Genomic DNA, 22804 nt, shown 5'->3' on the forward strand with positions numbered 1-22804 from the left:
CACCAAAAGAAACTTGCACATTCTCATGTTTCTGAAAACCCTTTTCAAGATCAGAAGAGAACTGTAATTTTTTTCCCTTCTTAAACATACATTCTAAGAAAAGCACTTAAACCTAGTTTAGCCTCCAGAACATATACTTGAATTAAACAGCTCTAATTGCTGAATTTTATCCTTCCAGGAAACAATCAACTCCTCTCAGTCATGATGAATAAGCAGAATGTTTTATAGCTGACTGTAGTAAGCAAGGGCTCAAGAAAGCCTCGAAAAATAAACATACAAACATACATAAATATCCAGGAAGATACACTCCAGATTTTTTAGTTAAAATAGCAGAAATAATTTATGTTGTAATGAGAGCTGGCTGCCCACCACACCTTGCACTCTGCACATTTCTAGCACTAAATAAGGTTACAGGTTCTTGAAATAAATAAACCAGAATCCAATTTTCCTTCCAAATAAACACAACTATTTGCAAAAGGGAGAGAAATTCTTTGAGTTATTAAACAAAGAGAAAAGCATGATTGATTCTCTCTGTGTGTTGTTTTTTTTGTTTGTTTTTTTTTTTTTTTCCACTGAACACATTCCTCAGGAAATAAAATACTGCTCAATAGGAAAAAAAATAATAATAAAAAAAAAAGCTCTACCGTGATAAGTTACACACAGCACAAAACCTGAAGGATATCTGGTAAAAAAGCAGATCTGATATTCCATTCTCCCTCATATAATAAAAAATTGCTTCATAAGCAGGCACCTTCATTACATTTAGTGCAGTAACATGTATTTGGTCAGAAATGAAAGGCATGCTAAGCAAGCTTGCAATAAAATCTTTTCCTTTTATCATTGCATAGCATAAGAGCCTCCACCGAACAACAAACAATAGCGGTGATGTTTTAAACCTCTGTTTATGACAAACGTCAATACTTTGTAAACAAGTGTTGCATACTACAAAGTACAATTTCAATGCATGGTTTCACCCAATTTCATTACACCATCCACTTTGTAATAAAAAAAAAAAAAAGAAAGAAGCTGTAGTTTCTATCTATTTCATAGCTATTATATGGTGATTAATAAATGTCAGATGAAAAAAAATAATAATAAAAAAAATATATATATATATCAGCAGTTTGTGGATGAAGTTTTCTTTCAGGATGTTGCACACAATCACCAACCACTGTACTATTTCTAATATTAAACACTAGAGCACTTTAATAAAAACCTGACTTGGAGATCAGACATGTTTTTGGTTGAAATATTATTTTCCAAATAGCTCTCATGATCAAATGATTATGATTTCAATTACTAGTTTCTTCATATCCTTTCCAAGAACTGGTATGACTAATTTTGGCTGGCATACAAAGTAAGCTGAGCAGACAATTTATTAACCAAAAGAAAAGTACAATCACTATTACATCATCAATGAATAAACTTGTTTTCCAGAATACAACCTTCACACACACACACATGATGTGTACATAGAAGGAAAAAAAAAAAAGGAAAAAAAAACGAAGCCCTACTGTAATACCAGTGAATGGGTGCCAGTGCAGCTGCCTTCACAAAATGGCGCTGGGTGCCACAGTGGCACAGAGGGGTGCCCAGGAAGGCGGCACAGAGCGGCTCTCTCTGTCACCCTGCAGCAGCCATGTCCCCATAGGAAACAGGTCCCCATCACCCTGTGGCAGACACATCCCCAAGGCCACAAAGCGGGCAGGGGCACCCAAGGAGGGTGGCTGGCTGCAGGCCTCATGCTCATGGCAGCTGGGCCGGGCCTCAGGCTCCAGGGAGGCGCCGCCGCGTAATGGCGGCCCTCACCTCACAGCTGTCAGCCTGTCAGGGCCTACCCTGCACCCTCCCGAAGCTGTGGCTCCCTCACCATCAGCACCCCCAAAACTGAGCTGTTCCTCATGCTGAAGAGACACTGTTGTGGTCCTCCTGCTTACACGAAGCCCAGGCAGCTCCAGAGGAGGCCATTTTCCCCAGATCGTGGCACTTTGCTAACACAAGAGGTCATCTGCTCCCATGGCACCAAAACACTGGTCACCTAGCTGCTCCATCACTTTCGCTTGTCAATGTATCTTGCCACTCTTTTATACACTCTTAAGCAACCTTCCCATGCACTATGCTCAGGCCCAAACTGGGAGTGGCACTGGAGGTCACCCAACACATCCAGGGCAGCCCCCTACCCCATCTGACATGAACCACCGCACACCCATTTCTGCAGCCCTTCTAGAGGAACCCTTTCAACAAGATGACAAAGGAATACAGATGTTGAATAAATAAAAACCAGGTACGCAGTGACACATGACTAACAAACCTTTAGAAGATTAAAGAAATCTGCTGTATAGCCTTCATGTCATTCATAATTATATCTCTGTGTAAACATGAAAAACCACCCACGTCGCATACAGTGCATATATATATCTAAACAAAAATCAACTTGTAGTGTATTAGCTATGCTCTGAAGTGATATGTTTATGAGGTCTCCATTGCCTGGTAAGTCTTTAATTGCAGGTTTTTTCCTGCTACACCAAAACTAGACTTACAAGAGGAAACAATGAGTGCTGATTTCAGCTCTGCTCAGGAGTGGGATTTATCTCAGGTGCCCCTTTATGGACGCTGATGGCCAATGGGAACACTTTTCCCAGCCACAGAGTTGTCTAAATCTTGAAATAGATACTGACTATATAAAAGAGGCACTTTTTCTTCTGTTTTATAAAAGTGGGTATCTAGTCAGCCTGCAATTTCAGCACATCTTAAAAGACTCCTGCGCGAAGCAGAATACTTCCTTCTATTGAGTGGAAAAAGGGGAGATGGTTAAGAAACGGTGGTGATACAAACTGTCCTCATCCCTCGCTTGTTTCTGAACAGCATAATCAGATTGGCATTTTCGGAGAAGAAATCCAGGGAGAAAGGGACAGTATCTTCTCAAGAGCCGTTATGCTTAAATATTATGTCACTGTTGTCTAAGCAACCATCACGGCCTCTTGCAAGCACAGACCACTGTATTGCCTGACTCAGCAGATGGCTGGAATACTTACATTCAAGGAAAGAGGTCAGGTAGTTAGAATAGTTTAAAGCGGATAATTATTTTTTTAGAAGAAATATTAACTCTTACAAGGCAGGGAGTCACAGGGCACCGCAGGGAGGTCGTACATCTCGACTCCACACCCGCGTATGCTACATCACAACTTCTCACTCATTGCCAATAACTAGGAAAGATTTATATTTTAGAGACGCCAAGACAGCCTTAAAAGAATTACGGCAACTGAGATATCTCAAAATTTTGACATGCTGAGACTGTTTTCACTCCAGCGCTTCCAGAGGTCACTTAAGGAATTCTGGAGGGCAAGAGCGATCCGAACACCTGCTTGGCTGTCTCCTAACATCAAATATATGGAGAGAAAGGGGAGACGCACTGTAAAAACTCTTACCAATAATTATAGGAGACACCTCGTGTCATTTATCTGATCAGTCTGACTTGCATTAGAAAACACCTTCAGCATTTTTACTGAAACCTTTACGGCAGCAGATAGCTGAAGATGCATATTTTACAACCCAGTACACTGCCGATGAAAACACATTCATCCACAGGAGCAAAAAATACACTGTGACTCTTACGGACTATATTCACCACAGATAATAGAACTGCGTATTTCACTGGGACATAAAGTCCCCTATTATTCAGGGCTTTTTTTTTCTTGTAATATATCTCATGTATTTTTTAGTTTTCCACAATTTAGGTGAAAATGCCCTTCGCATAATTTGCACAACAATGCAGCTCTCATCCCAGGAACCCGGTACTGTGTCCTCTGCCAGGCAGGAACTGCTGCTCCCATTCTGCAGATGGGATCACAGAGTCACAGCAAGCCTCACAAGAGGCTCCCGCATGTGGCATGGGCAGGTGAAACTTTCTTCCTCCTTTCCCTGCTTTGGGTGCCTCACACGGTGATGAGAATCCATGCACGGCCCTTGCCCAGGATGGACAGAGGCATCCTGCAGGATGTGGGGAGTGGGGCTGGCAGCCTAGAAGGTACCAGAGTGAAGGGACCCAGGGTGACCGCCGCTCTGCACCCACAAACCCCAGGGAAAGCCTTGAAAAGGGAAACGTGCACAGCCCAGGAATTCACTGGGCACACGGGAGAATTTGAAAGAGGCCAAGGCAGAAACTTTCATCTGTTAATCCTTCCCTAATTACTTTAAAAGGCTATAATGATCTCGTTAAATTCAGGTGACAGGTATTTCCCAGCCTCCTGCACTACTTCCCCAGACTGTGCTAAGCCCTGCGTGGCTGGCTGAAGCTCATGCTGATGGTGAACACTGAGTCCCAACAAGTTCTCACCATCCGCCAGCGTCTGAGACCAAATAGAAGACAGCAAAATTAAGGACGCAGGTGAAGCCCCTGAGGTCGTAATTCCCTTTGTGTTTGTACACACCTATTTCTACGTAACTCAATACTTCCAAAGTGAGACATGCAGTGCATCCCGGGGCAGGGCAGCACCACGCTGTTGTAGGATACTTTGTGGGACACTGGTCCATCTGGACCAGAAACTGGATGGAGATGGAGCTGTCAGAGGGATGGCTGCAAGCAGCCAGATCTGACATTTCTACTGCCAGCCTCCTTCTCCATTTCTTTTCTTTTCCTCCTCCTGCTCCCGAGCTGAGGTTCAAACTGAATTTCTATCTGTCACTGCAGATAGAAGTTCTGACCAAAGCGAGAATAAGCTTCAGTCAAAGTGTTTTCCCATCAGATTGTTCACAGATCTCAGAAGAGTTGTTTTAGTTTAGGCAAGTTCACAAGCAATTCATTCCCAATTTTGCCTACTACAGTTACAGTACGAAGAGCTTTCCTTGTAGATTACATAATTATATTTTTCTTAACAAGGAGTACATTGCATTAGCAGGTTTAAATTATGCAAGCTTATTCTTTTGTCTTTTGTTATATTGTGTTCTATTGTGCTAGTAAAACAATATGTGCTTTAATTAGCAAATATCTGTAAATAATTTACTTGCTTTTCATACAGCAGAACAATGGAGCCAATTTTCACATACATCCACTGAGCATGTCTAGTGGGTTTCTTGCCAGAATCTTCCATTGTTCAGTATCTGTATCAATCTGCCCATCATTAGCAGCTAACATCCAACAACCCAGAAAGAAATCAAAGTTTCGGCCCCCAGGAGCACCCCCGGCCCCCCCGAAACCGAGGTGGCAGTTTGCAAAGGAAGATTAAAATATCTAGAAAATGAAAACAAACTATTTTATTATCTATATTACCCTGGCACCTTCACGTAGAAACATGGCTGCCTGCCAAGCACTAAGGTCATTGGATTGATGCCATAAAATACCGATGTTCATCTGACCTTCTGACTGCTTTTTAGCTACAAAATAAAAAGCTCAACTTGATATGACACCATGAATCAACGCAAGCGTCTGGCCTCTGCAGGGTTAAATCTGGGCGTGAACCCACACCGCACACACACACATACACACACACACACACAAAGAAAAAAAGCTCTTAAATCAAGAGTGGATGACTGTTCTGAGACTTAAGGCATTGTTATTTTGAATGCGAATGAAAGGGCCAGAACAAGCATTGCAAGAATATTTCAATTATGTATTTCCCAGAACTACATCTCTGAGCAACTAATGCAAATATTGCTCCCATAACAGTAGAACTTCTTCCTGAATAAAAGCATATAGGAGCGTGAATCAGAAGATACTTTCTATATCACACGCATATTGTTTGAATATTATTAAAAATGCAAAATCTATGTATGTGTTACTCTCCTGAGCAATACAGTAATTATGATTAAGGGACAAGCAGCACAAAAAGAGCCAATTTATCTTACTTGTGCTTAGGAATACTATTGTGTAACTAAGCAACTAAAGACAAAATATAGTCTAATTAATTCACTCCTATGCTTATTTAAAAGACACAATTAGAACTTTTTTATTTTCCAGCCTGCACAGTATCTCAACATGCTTGAGGGTGTACCATGTGAAGCCTATTATTCTCCAAAGACAAGAGTTTAATGTTTAGTGCCACTGATCAGACTGGAAACAGCAACTCCAGAGAGCAGTGGGTGTATTTTCACAGTCTGAATGCACGGGGAAAGGGAGGGAAGAGGGAGAAATGCAAAAATGTGAAGGAAAAAAAAAAAGAAAAAAAAAGGATCTGCCACGAGTGACCAGACGCGCCAGATTGCTGGCTAATGGCTAGCAACATGTGGCTTCTCTGAGTAATATCCCTGCCCTCTTCTTCCTTTGCCAGCATATGCTACTGGTGGCGAGAGAGATAAAAATACACAGAGTGGATACGCAATTACCAAAACCATGATATTTTATGACAAATGCCATTTCTCTAACACCGCTATTACGGTGCGCCCGATTTCCAAAGCTAAGTTAATCTGAGCAAGTGCACGGTGGAGATTGATGCTATTAACGTGATTTTTGAAGCACCCTTTAATAATCGCAATCTGCGTGTTCGAAACGTGTTGCCATTACCCGTGTTGACAGATACAAGCATAAGGCACGCACTGCAGAGACCAAAGCGGGGCCGTGCGCGTTTCAAGTGAGCGCGTATGGGATCCTGCGCGTGGCAGAAACCCGTCGCCACACAGAGGGAGCAGCACGTGCCCGGGGGGTGGCAATGAGCCGCGGTCCTCGCACACGCAGACAGGACCTGGCTGCCCAACGAGCCCCCAGCCGCCAGCCAGGCCCCTCGAGGGACACTGCTGGCATCTGTCCCCAAGGCGTCAGAGAACGAGCCCGCTGCACGCCTGAGCTTTCTGGAAGAATCTCTGCAATTATAAGTGACATACATTTATAGAGTGATGACTTTTTTTTTTTTTTTTTTCAATTAGTCTGAAAATGCAAAATACTGCTAGGGAAATAATTACAGGAAACTAGCTCTCTCCTCTCCTCTGTATGAGCAATGCTTACTCATGTAAATTACTTGCATGAGTAAGGATTATTTGCAAGGCGAAAAGCATTGCATCAGATCCCCAGTTTGGGAGAGCAGATGAAATCAACATGAGTGCGTAGTAAACTTAGATCCTGATGAATGAACCAAAAGCAGATTCCTACTGATGGTCCAGCCTAAGCGGAAACAACATTTATGACGATGCGGGGCGATGCACAGAATGTCATACCATGCGAAATAAATCAGTCTCTTGTTTGGGGCTTTTTAGGAATTGTACACACTGCATCACAAACCGTCCCTGGATTTAATGAGCACTGGCTTTGATACCTATTTTTAAGCCCAGCCTAATTAATGCCAACACCTTTAAAAACATGAAAATACAAGGCGCTAACAAGCACACTGCTCTGGAACTGCTTCTGCCAGGGTCAGCCCCTTCACAGCCCCGCGCTACCCCTCAGAGCAGAGGAGGGTCTGAGCCTGAGGAGGCCTTGCCCAGGGCTGGGAGCCCACAGGAGCCCCTCAGGGGCTGGGCAGGGGCTTTCTGCAGCAGCACAACCCCACAGCCACCCCCTCAGGGCCCAGCAGCCCCCAAATGTCCTCCTCTGAGCCCACACGAGGGGCTCACCCCTCCTGCATGAGGTGACCCCATGTGCAGCCAGCGCCTTTATCTCAGTGCAGGTCTCACTGAAGCCCTCCTGGGAGCATGGGGGAGCTCTTCATCCCCGCTGGGCCTTCCTGCTTCATGCCCCTCAGCGCTGCACCTGCTGCAGCTCCTGGGCCCCGGTGCTTCAAAAGCAGCGGCAAAGTTTTCAGCAGGGCAGAGCAAAGCTCTTCTGGTGCACCCAACACCGTCCCCCAGGGCAGAGTCACTGTCCCTCACACAGCGAGACCCCCGTCCTGAGCCTGGCGCTGCCCCTGCTCGCCAGGCTCCTTGTGCCAGGAGGCCATGGGCTCCGCAGCCTGCAGCGGCGTCTCCCTGCCGGGCTGGGGGTGCTGGAGCCTGGCTGGGGCGGCAGCGGGGAGCACACACCTCAGCTCCGGCCCCTCAGCAGCCTGGGCCTGGGCTTGTGGCAACGTCCGGCTTCAGCGGAGCTGAGGGTTATTTTGAAGTCTGGGTGATGAATTCAGCCAGCTATAAAAAGACTCGTATTTACACTTATCGCTGATTAGCTCAAACATTTGGCAATCAGATAAAATACGCCATCAGAGACTTCTGAGTAACAGCAGCGTTACATACCTCCTCGCTCACTCTCCCTCCTCGCAGCCACTAGCTGGGTATCGTCATAGTGTCAATGCTGCTCTTACAAAAAAGCCGGCGGCGCGCTGCCTCTATTAACCACGACGCTAGCGCAGAGAGCCGCCAGCCACCGTGCCCAAACCTCCGGCGGGCTCAACCTGAGCCTGCCATTCGACCAGCTGCTCCCTGATGGATGCTTTTATCCGCGGCAAGCGCCTCCGCTGCCCTTTGACACCAGCCTCCGACACCGCGGCCGGACAGCACACGCCGCAGCGCCGGCTCGCCTCACCCACAGCCCTACCACCTACAGCGCCAGGCGTTTCAGCCCACCGGTGCTACTTTGCCAAGCAAAGGTGTCTGATGCCCGCAAATTGCCTCTCCCCGCAGCTGGGAGCAGCGTGTGTCCCCTCACAGGGGAGCAGCCGCGGAGCCCCAGGGATGGCAGCCAGACCGGGGGCTGCGGCCGACCTACGCCGCGGGGGCACGAGAGACCCCCGTCCGCCTCCCGCACGGCGCCAGCCGGCACCGGCCTTTGTCTGCAGGCTGCGCGCCGCTGAGCGGGAGTCGCATCTTTGAGAACTATTAAAAATCAATGCTAAAAATCGTTCCGGTGTCTATAAACAAGTTAATGGAGTAAGTGAAAACAAAGTACATGTCTTAATGGGAGTGTTATGTTGCCCTCTCTAGGCCCTGGCTCTCAGTGCCGGTTTCTGTAGGCTCCCTGCCAGAGAAGTATCACTCAGAGCTGTTGCTGTTGCTGCTGCTGCTGCTACTCTGCTAATGAATGACTAACTTAGGCCAGAGGGGAAATGACATCACCGGGGTGTAAAACACAACTGCATTAGGAAACTTTTTACCTGCTTTACATTTGTCATAATTATTCTACACAATACGACGAGCATTTGCATAATTTCAAGGCGTGCCATTATCTTAATTGAAAATTGTTTTCATATGGTTGAATAATGCGGAATGACATCAGTTAAAGCCCCAGTGAAACGCACAAGGATAATCACACGGCTAATTACTAGCGGCGTTTGCATGTAAAAATAAATAAAATCGAGCACATTATTAGGAAGGTGCGCGCAGCTGAGAACTCTCGCACCGGAGCGGCGTTCTGCTCGTAATGGCAGGATTAATTTTCTCTGATGTTCCTACCACAGTAACATGAGCCGATCATTACGGCGTATTAAAATGATTTGTGTCCCTCTCCCCACCCCCCTTCCCGATATCGCCGGCGTTTCAGGCGCACGCACCCGCGGCGCCCCGGACGCGGGCACAGTTTGGGATCGCGGCAGGTCCCGAGCATCCCTCGCTCGCTGTCACCCCGCCGGCTCCCGGCTCGCTCCCCCCGCGCCCCGGCGGCACCCGCGGGCCCCCCCCGGTGCCGGTTCCCACGCGGGACCCCGGGGCCGGGCGCGGGCGGAGCGGGGCCGGGGCCGGGGCGCGGGGGGGGCGCAACCTGCGCGGCCCCTGCCCGGGTTTGCGCGGCTCGGCGGCGGCTGCGGCGGGCGGCGCGGAGCCCCCCGCGCCCCTACCTGTCAGCGCTCCCCTCGCCCGCTGCCTTTTCATCTCCCCCGGCCTCCATTTCGTAATTTCCGCCCTCCCCGGCGCACCGGCCGCCGCCGAACCGGCCCCGAGCGCTGCCCGCAAGCCCCCCCCGCGCCCCCTCCTCTCCTCGGCGCTCCCAGCCCGGCCGGGCCCCGGGGGTGTAGCGAGGGGTCGGGGCCAGCCCCGCACTCGTGCCCCGCTGCCGCTGCCGGCCCGGGGGCGCCTCGCCCGCCCCCCGCCCGCCCGCCCGAGTCCCCGGGCAGCGCGCAGCGGAGCGCCCCGACGGCGCGGGCAGCGGGGACACGCGGGGGGGGCCGAGCCCGGGCATGCAGGTGGGGACGGGGTGGGGACGGGGAGGGGGGCGCGGTGGGGGGGGGGGGGGTGCAGGGGGCCGGAGCTGCGTTTACCACCTCGCCATGGTCACTGGTCCTGCCCTGGGGGGTGTCCTCGGGGAGAAAATAAAGTTTGGCGCTGGAGAGAAGTTGCCGGCTGGTGCGCTCCTCCCAGAGCAGCTGCAGCTCCGCGATGCAGGCGGGCTCCTCCGCGCGGCACCGCACGAAGAAGAAGTCGCCGAGGGAGAGGACCCGCGCCCGGCCGCCGCCGCCGCGGCGCTGGAAGCGGAACGCCCGGTAGAAGACGTAGGGGCCGTGCGAGCCGCACGGGGCGCCGACCCACTGCGGGGAACAACAACACGGCGGCGGCATCAGCGCCGGCTCCGCGCCGCGCAGCGCCGCGCAGGGCAGGGCGGGGGGGGCGGCGGAGGGAGGGAGGGAGGGAGGGAGGGAGCGAGCAGGGGAGGGATGGAGGGCGGCGGGGGGAGAGGGAGGGAGGGGAGCGGGGAGGGGAGGGGAGGGGAGGGGGCGCGGGGCTGCGCGGCGCTGCGCGGCGGCGGTGCCGCGCGGTACCTGCAGTGCGCTGCGCTCCATCGCGGCTCCGGCGTGATTGAACTCAACATTCTCCCAAACTTGTTGGCGTGAATGGAGCCCGGCAGGTCCTGGCAGGGCGAAGCCGGCCCCGCCGCCCGCCGCCCCCCGCCGCCGCCCTCCCCGCGCCGCCCCGCCGCCGCCGCCGCCCCCCGCCCCGCCGCGCGCCCCGCCGCGCCCCCCCGCCGCCCGACCCCCGCCCCGCCGCCCCCGCGCCGCCCCCCGGCGCCCCGCCGCCGCCGCCCCCCCGCGCCGCGCCGCCCCGCGCCGCCCGCTCCGGCCCCGCAAAATTGCCCGGGGGCGCCGGCGGGGCGCGGGGGGGCGGCGCGGGGCTGCAGGGGGGGCGGCGGGGCCGGGCGGGGCGCCCGCGGATTTTTGGGGGGCCCGAAGGGCGCGCGGGAGCGCTGCGGAGCTGCCAGGACCTGCGTGTATATGTCTCATATACAGCCCATTTCCTGCGGCGCGAGGGGCGCTGCTCGGCCCCGCACCCAGCACCGACCCCCCCAGCCCCCCGGTGCGGGACAGCCGCGGGAGGGGTGTGGGGGGGGGGGCTCGGTGCCTTTTTTCTCTCTCTCTGTATTTTTTTTTTTTTCGTTTTTCCCGGGGAAGGAGGGAAGTGGGTTATCGATTATATAAACGCATCAATATGCATGCGCGGGTGCGCCAGGGGCGAGCAGCACAAGAAGCACCGGGGGGGCTGGGGGGGGGGGGGGGCTCTGCGCATCCCGCGGAGCCTCCGCGCTCCCGTCCCCATCCCCGGGGCTGGGGCCGCGGGCTGCGCACCCGCGCGGGGGCCGGGAAAGTTTCCGCCGCGGCCCCTCCGCACCCACAGAGCCCGGGGGGGGCTCGGGGGGCTCCGCGGTGCCCCCCCACACACACCTCGGGCGCTGCCGCTCCGCGCCCGCCCCGTGCGCGCACCCCGGGACCGGGGATGGGGATGGGGATGGGGATGGGGATGGGGATGGGGATGGGGGGGGGGGGGAGCGAGGCAGCCCCGGCCCCCCCCCCCGCAGCGAAACAGCGGGGGGCTGAGAGGGACGAGGGGAGGACTACAGAAATGAATAAATGAATGGGGAAATAAATAAATAACGGCCGCGCTAATGACGCCAGCGGTGACGTCAGCGCTGCGTGCCCCACGCCACAGCGCGGGGGGCAGCAACAAGTGCGGGCGGCGGCGCCGCTCCCGGGGCGACCCCTGGCGCCCGGCCCGGACCCCCGGCCCCGGCCCCGGCCCCGGAACCCCCCCGCTGCGGGGCTGCCCCGGGGAGCGCTCCCCAAGGCCGCCGGGCTGCGGGCGGCGCCCCCCGGGACCCCCCGCGGGCACCTCGGGGTGCGGGGCGCCCACGGGCGGCCCCCCCGGTTGCGCTGGGTGTAGGAGGGTCCGGCCCCGAGGGGCTCCGTGTGCCCTGCACGGGGCCGAGCCGGCTGTGCCAACGCGGGGCTCGTCCTGCCCGCTGCGGGCACGGCCGGGCACAGCCGGGCACCCCGGTGCTGAGCGGGGCGGCCGCAGGGTCCCCCCGCTGCAAGTTGCCAGCCCGCAGCTTGCAGCTGGTGGTGGTGCAAAGCCAGCCTCGGGGCCGCCGGGAGCTGTGGTGAATGGGGTGTTGGTGGCTGGGAATAAGGAGCGATGCTGGCCGTGCTTCCCTGCGGCAGGCTGCGATTCTCCTGGTTCCTCTGGAGGGAAAATCAAACTCTTCGTTGCAGCGTGCTAAAGGTTTGCTCCTCTGTGCCCTGCGGTCCTGTAAGGAGGTGTGCTGAGCAACCGGCTGGTCCGTGGCCCTACAGCCTCTTGGCTCGTACACAACAGGACGAAAACCATCTTCAGCACGAGGGTTGGGGAATATGCTTCCATGCTGGAGGTGGAGGCAGTTGGGGTCCCTGTGGTGCCCTCCTGGGTTTATGCCTGTGGGATTGGACTCCTGAGCTGTGGGCGCTGTGCTGGGGCAGGGGGGAAGCCAGCAAGTGGCAACACTGAGGGTCCTGCACAGCCTGGGTCGGCAAAACCAGCCGCACAGCTCAGGAGAGCCACAGAGAGCTCTTCTGGCTGCTAAAATCCAGTGCTTCGTGCCTGGGAGCTCAGTCAGCCAGGGGGAGGATATTTGGAAGGGGATGGGGAGGTGACACGAGGAGACCTGCACAGTGAAACATCCCCACAGAACCGGGAGCGCCGCTTCATGTCACCCCCAGCCAGAACAACTTGCATTTCTTCATCAATTCACCTTTGTTTTCACTGACCTTGGCGTGTTTAATCAGGGTAATACTCTCACGCAGATAAAGCCGTCCTCAAACGATTGTTACAATATATTGGGCACAAACAGGTTTTTATTTGTTTATTCATTTGCTTTATCTCAGGCAGGTAGGGCTGCTCCTTTCCCACAACATAGATTCAGGTGGCGGAGAACTTCCCATTTCCTTTCGCACCCAAATTCCTCTGCTTCTGCCCTGGCAGCCTCGGTGCTGCCCCTCCTGCACAGAGCATCCTCCCAGGCTCTGGCTGCCCCATCCTTCCTGCCAGCCACGACACCGTGCCTCGGGAAGCGAGCATCCATCCCTCCGCAGCACAGCACAGCACACGAAGCTGAGGCTGGGAAGTGCGGGACCAGGTAGGGTGCACGGGTGCAAGGGTGCACGGTTTTGTTCCTCTCAGCAGACTGCTCATTCACGCAGCACACCAACAGGCAGGGTTGGCACGCCAAGAGTTGTGCCACCGCACGGTGCACTCAGCTCCTGCAGGGCTCCATGGCACTTCCACAGTTGGGGCAGCTCAGCTTCAGTCCGTGCTGGAGTTTACCTCCTCAAGGGGTTACATCGAAAGCCAGAGTTCAGATGGTGGCACTGTCTGATGCTTGCTTCAAGATGCAGCTGGGCAATGTCAGAAAGGTCCCTAAGCAGGTTGGGTTCTTCTCACCAAACAGGTGGGCTGGAGGGTTGGTGTCCTGTGTGAGCTGGTGACCCAGCTTCACCAGCAAGTGGCAATTCCCAAGGGCACTCACGGGGCGTTCCTGTTCTCCTGCAGGACAGGTGGTCCCTGAAAGTGCCCCGTCCTCCCTACAGCTGCGCTTGGGTCACCTGCCTGCCCTGCCCTGTAGAGGTGACCAAAGCATCTGTGAAGCACCGGCTGCCATCCTCACACTGACACCTTCTCCTCGTGGCTCACAGCAGCAGGAATTGGTTGTCACACCTCAGAAGCTGGTGAAAGACCCACCGGGCTCCTTCCCACATGCTCGCAGCTGAGCCGCAGCCCAGGCGGTGACTCCTTTCAGGAATGGCCCAACAGCCAAGGCCTCTCCTGCTCTCACCAAAGATGCACAGAGCTGTTGGGGAGGACGAGGTGCGCATGTACGTTGCCAGCCATCCGCCCATCGCCCCTGCAGGCACCTTCCCTTTCATCCCCCAGTGTCCCTGTGGCAGGGGAGGGTCCCAGTGCAGGCGGGAGGAATTGTTCACCCTCCATTGTCATGCTCCAGCGCCCAGCCTATGCTATCTCTTCAACTGGTGCTGCTGACTGTGAGGACCATCAGCATCCTGCTGAACTTTATGATGGTTTTGGCATTTTGGATGTGGCATCACCAGTCTGTTGCAGTGCACTCAAGTACATATTTCCAGCAACAACGGTATGCATATTGATCATTGCTCTGACATCAATCGCACAGAGGTCTCCCTTCCCCCTCAAATGCAAAAATAAATAAAATAAAATATAGAATACCCAGCTTGTTTATAGCAGAAATTGAAATTCCACATATAATCAAAAAGTTGGATTTTGTCCTGCAGGCACTGGATAAGTTTATTCGTATGAATATTTTGTAACTTTCTCTGGCCAAAAGAAATGTGCAAAATGTTGTAATGTTTCTGTGCTCTCCTTTGGACATTCCAGGCTTTTGCTTAAGCTTCTCATAAAAGGCTATTTTCAGCAGAGGGAGGAGAAAAAAAGCTTACAGTATGCCGAGTCAATAAAGTAATGCAAAACCATAAAACACAGCAATGATAACAACAGAAGATCTGTAGATTACAAAGGAAGTAAGATCGGGATCAGACAGAGCAGTAGCTGGAAATGAATATACGAACGCTAAAATAAGACTGCTCCTAATAAACAAAGTTGAACCAAAAAGCATTTCAAGCGTTAATTTATTAAATAACTTTATTTTCGTGCCGTACAATTAAAAATATTTGTGGTTAGGAATGTTGGGAGACAGGAAGCAATTTAAACTGAAGTCTTCTAAACCCATTTTTATACTTGGAATGAAACCCAACCATGATCCAATCTTAAACCTCATGTTTGCATGCGCGGGGGCTGGGGAGGCCAGCATTGTTTTGTTTTATTTCATTTATTTATTTTCTGCTCGGAGCTTTTCTCTTCCAGGCTTTTAAGTCACTGAGGAGTTTTATGGAGCGTGCTCAGGGTGGCAGACGGAGCCACAGCGGAGCTGCGAGGGCGACGTCGGCCCCTGCCCGAAGCCAGTGAGCCGGGCAGGACGCGAGGCCCTTTGAAGTTGATGGGAGGCCCGGCACTCACTCCCCTCGGGTTGGGGATCGGTCCCTTACTTTGGGAGTTCTTTAGATCAGACGTTCGCATCACTCACTGGAAGCACTGAAAACACAAGCAGACAGAGTGTTTATCTCCCCTCTGAAAAATCCACAAGCCCCAGTCAACAGCCCCCGACCCAACCGAGAATAAAACCCCACGCGAGGTCAGCTTTGCAATCACAACCTTTAAAGCATATACATATCTGGAGTTATTTTTATTTACCTTGTGCTTTTCCACGATCCTGGCGTCATGCTGTAAGCTGCCCTTTAGGACTGCCAGGTGCTCCCGTGAGGCAGACCCCAAACTGTCCTGGTGTTTGCAGGGCTCCAGGGGCGGGCTGGCTGACAGAAATCACCCCGAATATCGAGCGGCTTGGCAGCGATGGGCTGGCTGCTGTGGGACTCCTCGGGTCACAGTGCAGAAACCGGGAGGATGCCCGGATGCTCACAGAGTGTTTGGACCCCCATAGCACAGGGCACGTGTCGCTCTGAAGCTCTGGGATGGGAGTAGCCGGTGGTTTGGCAGCCCCCAAAATGTTTGCTTAGCTCTCCCGGTAACAGTAAGCTGAGGTGGCTGCTACCTAGTGCCTGAGGAGCTGCTTTCTTGGAGTGGCACAGGGTGATGGGTCAGCGAGAGCAGAGCCCACACAGGTTCTGCCTGATCGGTTACTAACCAAGATACACTTTTCAGATGTTGTTAATTGACTCTGATGAATTTTGCTCCGGTGGGACCTATTATAGGCAAAAATACAAGTGACATCAGAGCCATAACTCATAAAAATCAAGTCCCTGAATTACATCTGAGAGCAATATGAAAATGCAAGTGGGATTGCAAACGGTATCAAATAACTTTCTGTCATACCTTATTAATACCACAGAGCTAATAGAAACAGCTATATTATCATCCTAATGTCATTACATATATATAACACACACACGCGCAAACACACAAACAGTGTGTGTAATTATAACAACATTATTTTGTTCACACAGCCTGAAATATGTGATTAGGCGGCGGCTCTGAAATGGCAATATTCAATCAGGTATGACTTGTATATTGGCTCAGAGCACAGTCTCCTACTTATGTAAAATTATGCCTTGCTATGTGCGGCGTTAGCGTGGACGGCTGTGACAGAAAGTCTGAGCTGAGGCCACAAAGATCATTTCATCTCGAATCAGAAGAACTGAATCGTCATTTTGCAGCTGAAATACCCTCCATGCCCAGCAAACTATCCCAGGCTATCATTTCTTGCCTGTATTACCTCAGAAAACATGCTAATTTATCTGCCAAAAATAGCTGCCGTTTCACAAAATCCTGAGTAAAATCTCTCTGGTGGAACTGATCCTAAATGCAACCAAACTATTTTTTTTTTAATCATAAAGCTCAGAAAGGAACATCGTTTGTTAGGGCTTCAGATGTGCTTCAGTTTCTAAATGTTGCACAGGAAATGCGCACACCAGCCATTTCACATCCATCTCCTGTCAAATAATTTACCTCAACTGTTTTTAGTGAAAATATCCATATGTATATATATCCCTGCGCAACGGGGATAGCTGCAGTTGTAAATATCGTCTCAAGAATGCCAGGCCATATTTACCCAAGCCAGTGGTCAAAGCAAGTTGCTATTCTCAGTGTGCCAGATTTAAATGGATTTAAGTAAACAAGCTGACCTCTTTCCACTTAGCAGGTCTTAGCCAGCACAGATCTTTTCCTGAACTTTTTTTTTTTCTTTCTTTCTTTTTTTTTTTAATGAATTTGGTGGGCTGCAGAGGAGGGCAGGCAGCTACCTCCGAGGAAGCAGACAGTGCTGGCCAGGGAGCCAGGCAAGGAGGGCAAGGTTTCCCAGGCAAGGGATGCACCAGTCAAACTCAGAACTTCCTTTCTTCCTGCCCTGCCCTCATCTGAAAGCAGGGGACTCCACATCTTCATTAACCTTGAATATATTGCCCCGTGCCCAAATCCTTGCTCTTCTGTTTTGGGATTCAAGTTTTCCATTTTTTCCAGTTGGTTTGTGCGAGGACTTCTGACCTCACGGTTACTGGGATCTTTTTTGACAGCACTCCTGTGAGATGCAGCGACACAGGGAAGGGGCTTCCTGCAGCAGCTGAAGAAAGCAGGGTTGGTTTGTCCAGGCACCGGGACCTCCTCCCTCATCCCTCTCCATGCAGACATTCTCCTGTAAGCTCTAGCAGTCACTTGTACACAGTTATTCCCATGACTCCATCCTTCATCCGAGTTACAAATGCAATAACATTTATGATTCATTCACCTAGCACAGTTTAGCAACTTTTAACCTTTGGCTAAGCTGTCCTCAAGCCGTAGCTACTTAAGTACATTCTCAAGGCAGCTCAGCAAACAATTTGCTGCCCACATAAAACCACTAATGCTACAGCTACCCTGCTTCAGAAGGCCGTATAGATCCTAATTGTTGAGCATGACTCAAGAGGTCTCCCTGAAACTAATTTTGAGAAGAAATTACCTGCCAGGGTGAGAGGATGGAGCCATGTTCAGATGCCGGTACAGAACATTTCTGTTGCCCGTTGTGAAATTTCTTCCCAGGACATCTTTGCAAAGTGCTGAGCAGTCCCCAGCTGCCCGACACCTTGTGTGCAGGCAAAAGGATTTTGGAAGCTCACAAGCAGCAGCCAAGGCTGCCTGCATGACCATGGAGGAGGAAAATAAAAATGCTGCGAGTGGGAACGCGGGCTGAGCCCTCAGCATCCTTTCAGGGCATCATTTGCAGGCAGGATCCAGGCAGGGAAGCTTCCCCCATGGCAATGCCAGACTCAGACCCTGGTGGAGGCACAGTGAGCTGTGGCAGCAGTGACTGTGGAAGGGTTCCTGCTCCCCAGCTGGGACTGCCTGTCGGCTGCAGCCACACAGTGCTCAGCACCAGGCAGAGATCTTCGTGGGGGCAGGAAAGGTCCCGGCTGACTTTTGGTCATGTTCAGGCAACACTTGCCTTAGCCACCCAAGGAAAAGCTTGTGCTTTCACCTGTGTGTCAGCAGGGACACCTCTCTCTGTTAACACCCGTGTGATTCTCAGACCCCTCCCTGCCGACGCCAGCATGCTTGAGCTGAGCCCTCAGCAGGCTCTCCTGTATTTGCCCTCATGCAGAGGGGAGCCTGCAGCTGGGCAAGGACGTGACATCTGCTGGGGGACCTCCAGCAACTTGGCTTCTCCTAGATTTTACCTGGAAAAAGCCATTGGCATCAGCAGTGAAGCAGCAGTAGAGCAGACACGGAACAGAGTAACTCGTGGTGCCTCAACTCCAGGGCCTGAACGCCTCTTCTTGTTTTGCTGGACAACTGGCTCAATGAAAGCTGCTTTTCTGCCCCAAGTGGCCGTGGTCCCTGGTGTGGGGGTTTCTGTACCTCCCCACGAACTGGTGTTACAGCTGGGCTGATATAACTAGGGATTTTAAACACAAGACTTGTCTGATAAGCACTGGAGAGGATGCAGAAATGATTCCTCCTTTTCCTGATGCATGTAAACACGTCGAACTAAAATACTAGAAGGGAAAAGGAATCTATCTGTAAGTCCAGGCTTGCCAAATGTACCGGGTTATCCAACCGTTGTTTCTAAGGAGCAGAGATATCTGTCATACCGGAGAGTCTTTCTTTACCTCATCTCCAGCACCTCCTATTCTTGCTCAAGTTAGCTCTGGACACGTTTCTGAAGTACAAGAATCTCTGAGATCTAACCACAATGGATCCAAGCCCCTGGGGATGATAGATTTTTTTTTTTTTTAAATCCTCTTGAGAAACAGATGCTTTGGCTCATCTTCATTATACCTAGTCTGATTTATTTTAATTGCTCTGGGTAACCAGAATACTATGATTGCATAATCTCAGGCATATGCCTTTAAAAGGAAGCCTTGGCTGCAATACTGAGAAGGCAATGTTAAATACAGAAAAAGTATTATGCAAAGTCTAATTTATTTTGGAAATCAGTGGAAAGAGTTCTGCTGAAAATTCAAGGGAAAACATATGCCACATTTGAATAATGAGTTGGAGAGGTGCTTTACCTAGGCTTTTCAATAAAAAAGGGCTCTGAAAATTGCATTCCTTCGAAAACATCTCACATCCAAGCCCTGAATGTATGTGAAATCAGAGGGCAGTTATGTACGTGGTGGCAGCTACTGCCCCAGGGCTGGGCACTGAGCACTACGGAGATCAGTCGGACCCTGTACAAGAGTAGCTAGAAAAGTAGTAACTGAAAAGAAAAGCAAGGGAGCGCTTTGAGCAGAGTCAATGAGAAACGCAGGCAAGAAAAGGGAAGGCCTGCTGAGATTCACCCTCACTATACCTAGAAAGACAGGAGGACCCTCAGTACAACAGGACAGGCTTAGCAGGACTGCAGGGAAATATCGGAATGCCATCCACTTCTCTTCTGATCTGATGCAATTCACAAGATGCCAAATATGACAATAGCTTGCTATTGTCATATTTGTTATAACAATAAAGCTCTGCAGAGACTTTCTTCCAATTAAGAAAAAAAAAATAAGGTACTTAGAGTTGGACCTAGAAAAAGAATAATGTATTTTGAAGTCCGGTCAATATAGATTGTCTGTTATTAATACACTGGTTGTCTGGAGAGAGACCCACACCTTACCAAGAGCCTTCTCTTTCTGTGTATTTTTTTAGATTATCTATTTAGACAAATGAATAACTGCCATAAATACTGTCCCTACACCAAGTGGGCATTCTCTGAGAGAATTTGTCCAAAAATGTGGAGAAAAAACAAAAAACAATGTCCTGGGTCTGTCCCCTCCCAGCTCTTACTGCACCCCCAGCCTGCCTGTTGGCAGGACAGAGGCTGAGATGTCCTTGGCTTGGTATAAGCACTGCCTCTGCAACAATTAAAGCATCGGGGTGTTATCAGCACTCTTCTCATCCCAAGCCAAAACACAGCATTCCACCAGTTATAGGAAGAAAATTCTGTTGTAACTGAAACCAGGACATCTATCCACCCCTTATTCCATACTGTTTATGTCATGCTCAGGTTACACTCTTTTCTATACATTCTCATTAGTCACCATTTTCATGTAGGGTATATAGTAGTCGTGGTAGTGATAACATACAGTATTATATGGTAATTAACATGGTACAATTCAATTCATGGGCTATTCTCACCCAGTATTAAATCCCCTTGTACACACCGGACCTCTCCGTTCTTTTGCATCACCCACCAAGTGTATCCAGGTCCCTGAGCAAAAGCAATTCCACGAATGGGTTTGCCTTTTCCTGAGGCAGGAGTAGCCCAGACTGTTTTACCCAGCATATTTCTTACATGCACTACAGGAACTTTATCCCCATCTACAGTACGTAACAGGTTTGATTGGGCAGGTCCAGCTCAGTTGGCAGATCCCCTAGTATTGACTAACCAGGTGGCCTTTGCCAAATGCGTATCCCAATTTTTGAATGTCCCAGCACCCATTGCTTTCAATGTCTTTAACAGTCCATTGTATCGTTCAACTTTCCCGGAGGCTGGTGCATGATAGGGGATGTGATATACCCACTCAATACCATGCTCTTCGGCCCAAGTGTCTATAAGGTTGTTTCGGAAGTGAGTCCCATTGTCTGATTCTATTCTTTCTGGGGTGCCATGTCGCCATAGGACTTGCTTTTCAAGGCCCAGGATGGTGTTCCGGGCGGTGGCATGAGGCACAGGATATGTTTCCAGCCATCCGGTGGTTGCTTCCACCATTGTAAGTACGTGGCGCTTGCCATTGCGAGTTTGAGGGAGTGTGATGTAATCAATCTGCCAGGCCTCTCCATATTGATATTTCAGCCATCGTCCTCCATACCAAAGAGGCTTTGACCGTTTGGCTTGCTTGATTGCAGCACACGTTTCACAGTCATGAATAACCTGTGCTATAGTGTCCATGGTCAGGTCCACCCCTCGATCACGAGCCCATCTGTATGTTGCATCTCTACTTTGATGGCCTGAGGTGTCATGGGCCCATCGGGCTATAAATAATTCACCTTTATGCTGCCAATCCAGGTCCACCTGAGCTACTTCAATCTTAGCAGCCTGATCCACCTGCTGGTTGTTTTGATGTTCTTCAGTAGCCCGATTCTTGGGCACATGAGCATCTACGTGGCGTACCTTTACAGCCAGGTTCTCTACCCGAGCAGCAATATCTTGCCACAATGCAGCAGCCCAGATGGGTTTGCCCCTGAGCTGCCAGTTGTTTTGCTTCCACTGCTGTAACCATCCCCACAGGGCATTTGCTACCATCCATAAATCGGTGTAGAGATAGAGAACTGGCCATTTTTCTCGTTCAGCAATGTCTAAAGCCAGCTGAATGGCCTTCACTTCTGTAAACTGACTCGATTCACCTTCTCCTTCAGCAATTTCTGCAACTCGTCGCGTAGGACTCCATACAGCAGCCTTCCATCTCCGATGCTTCCCCACAATATGACAGGACCCATCAGCAACCCCACAACAGAGGGTTCCTCTGAGAGACCAGGCAAGGTAGATAATTGTTTAATGCCCTCTGTCTCTAAGGCAGCTATACCAAAAGCCCACCGGAACCCTTTTGGGTCCTTGAAATATCCTCTTCTAAGATAGTCTATGCCAAGGATGCATGGAGCATCTGGGCCAGTCACAATGTGGTGCTTTTCCTACTCATTCCCAGTCAGACTCACTTCAGCCTCCAATACAGTCAACTGCTGAGATCCCCCTGTCACTCCACAAATACAGATGGGCTCTGGTCCTTAATAGCTCGATGGCATTATAGTACATTGGGCACCGGTGTCTACTAAAGCCTTATACTTCTGTGCGTCTGACGTGCCAGGCCACCGAATCCACACAGTCCAATAAACTCGATTGTCCCTTTCCTCCCCATGGCTGGAGGCAGGGCCCCTGTCATAACATAAAAACCCTGCCCTTGGCATACCGATATGCTTTCCTGTCTCAGACGGAAAGGAAATGCCACGGATTTGGTAGGTTACCTACACTGTATTCACTATTTAAAAACATGGAACTGAGATTTTGTTTTGCAGGAAATATGTTAGATTCATCCTCAACAGCCTTGGTGTGCACAGAGAAGCCTATCTGTGTAAACTGTGTCTCTGGACGTGCAAGAGATATCGTGGAGGGCATTTAACCAAACACAGGCTTTGCACAAAGCTGAGATAAGTAAGCCCAATAAATTTCACTGGTGAAAGAGGAGACCCATAATCATATCTTTTCTGATCTTTAAGAGAAACCACGAGTACTTTTCCCTTAATTTCACTTCGTATTATTTGTGTGGGAACAAACTTTTATTCGAAAGGACAAACCCCAGAACTGCAGTCAGTGCTACCATACTGAGAGGACAGGCGCTTTGAAACCAGGTCACGTAAGCTATCCATACTAACTTCGCTAATGTTTCCAGAACAATCAGCTTTACTAATCAATCCCCATGCAGCAACACAAGCACATTCTTAGGAGACCAGTGGCTGCTCAGCACAGCTGGATCAGTGGGGATCTTGAAGACACCGGTGGCTGCTTTCCTTGCAATTTGCAGCACAGAGCTACGAATGACAGAGCCTTGATTTGTGCCCGGGCTTCTGAGCCTCCGCCGTAGGACACCTAAGAAACCATAATGAGCAGCAGTAGCAGAAGTGCTGCGAACAGGCAGTAACAACACAATATAAAGGCTAC

General features: G+C 50.9%; 1 protein-coding gene across 6 annotated transcripts in view; it reads right to left on the reverse strand.

Moving 5' to 3' along the window:
- The window catches only part of ARID5B (AT-rich interaction domain 5B), a 114703-nt gene extending 103935 nt beyond the window's left edge, over nucleotides 1-10768 (reverse strand). For 2 of the 6 annotated variants that reach the window (XM_072040037.1, XM_038181618.2), the window contains exon 1: nucleotides 10113-10464. In XM_072040037.1, the coding sequence (XP_071896138.1) occupies nucleotides 10113-10406 (294 nt within the window). In that variant the 5' untranslated portion in view covers nucleotides 10407-10464. Of the gene's footprint in view, nucleotides 1-1522; nucleotides 1682-9689; nucleotides 9726-10112; nucleotides 10465-10607 lie in introns of those variants that run through there. The other 4 variants (XM_038181619.2, XM_072040038.1, XM_027462948.3 and 1 more) reach the window with 4 other exon arrangements.
- Between the last annotated feature and the right edge of the window lie 12036 nt (nucleotides 10769-22804).

This window comes from Anas platyrhynchos, chromosome 6 (genome assembly GCF_047663525.1).
Source record: "Anas platyrhynchos isolate ZD024472 breed Pekin duck chromosome 6, IASCAAS_PekinDuck_T2T, whole genome shotgun sequence".
In the NCBI taxonomy this organism is placed as follows: Eukaryota; Metazoa; Chordata; class Aves; order Anseriformes; family Anatidae; genus Anas; species Anas platyrhynchos.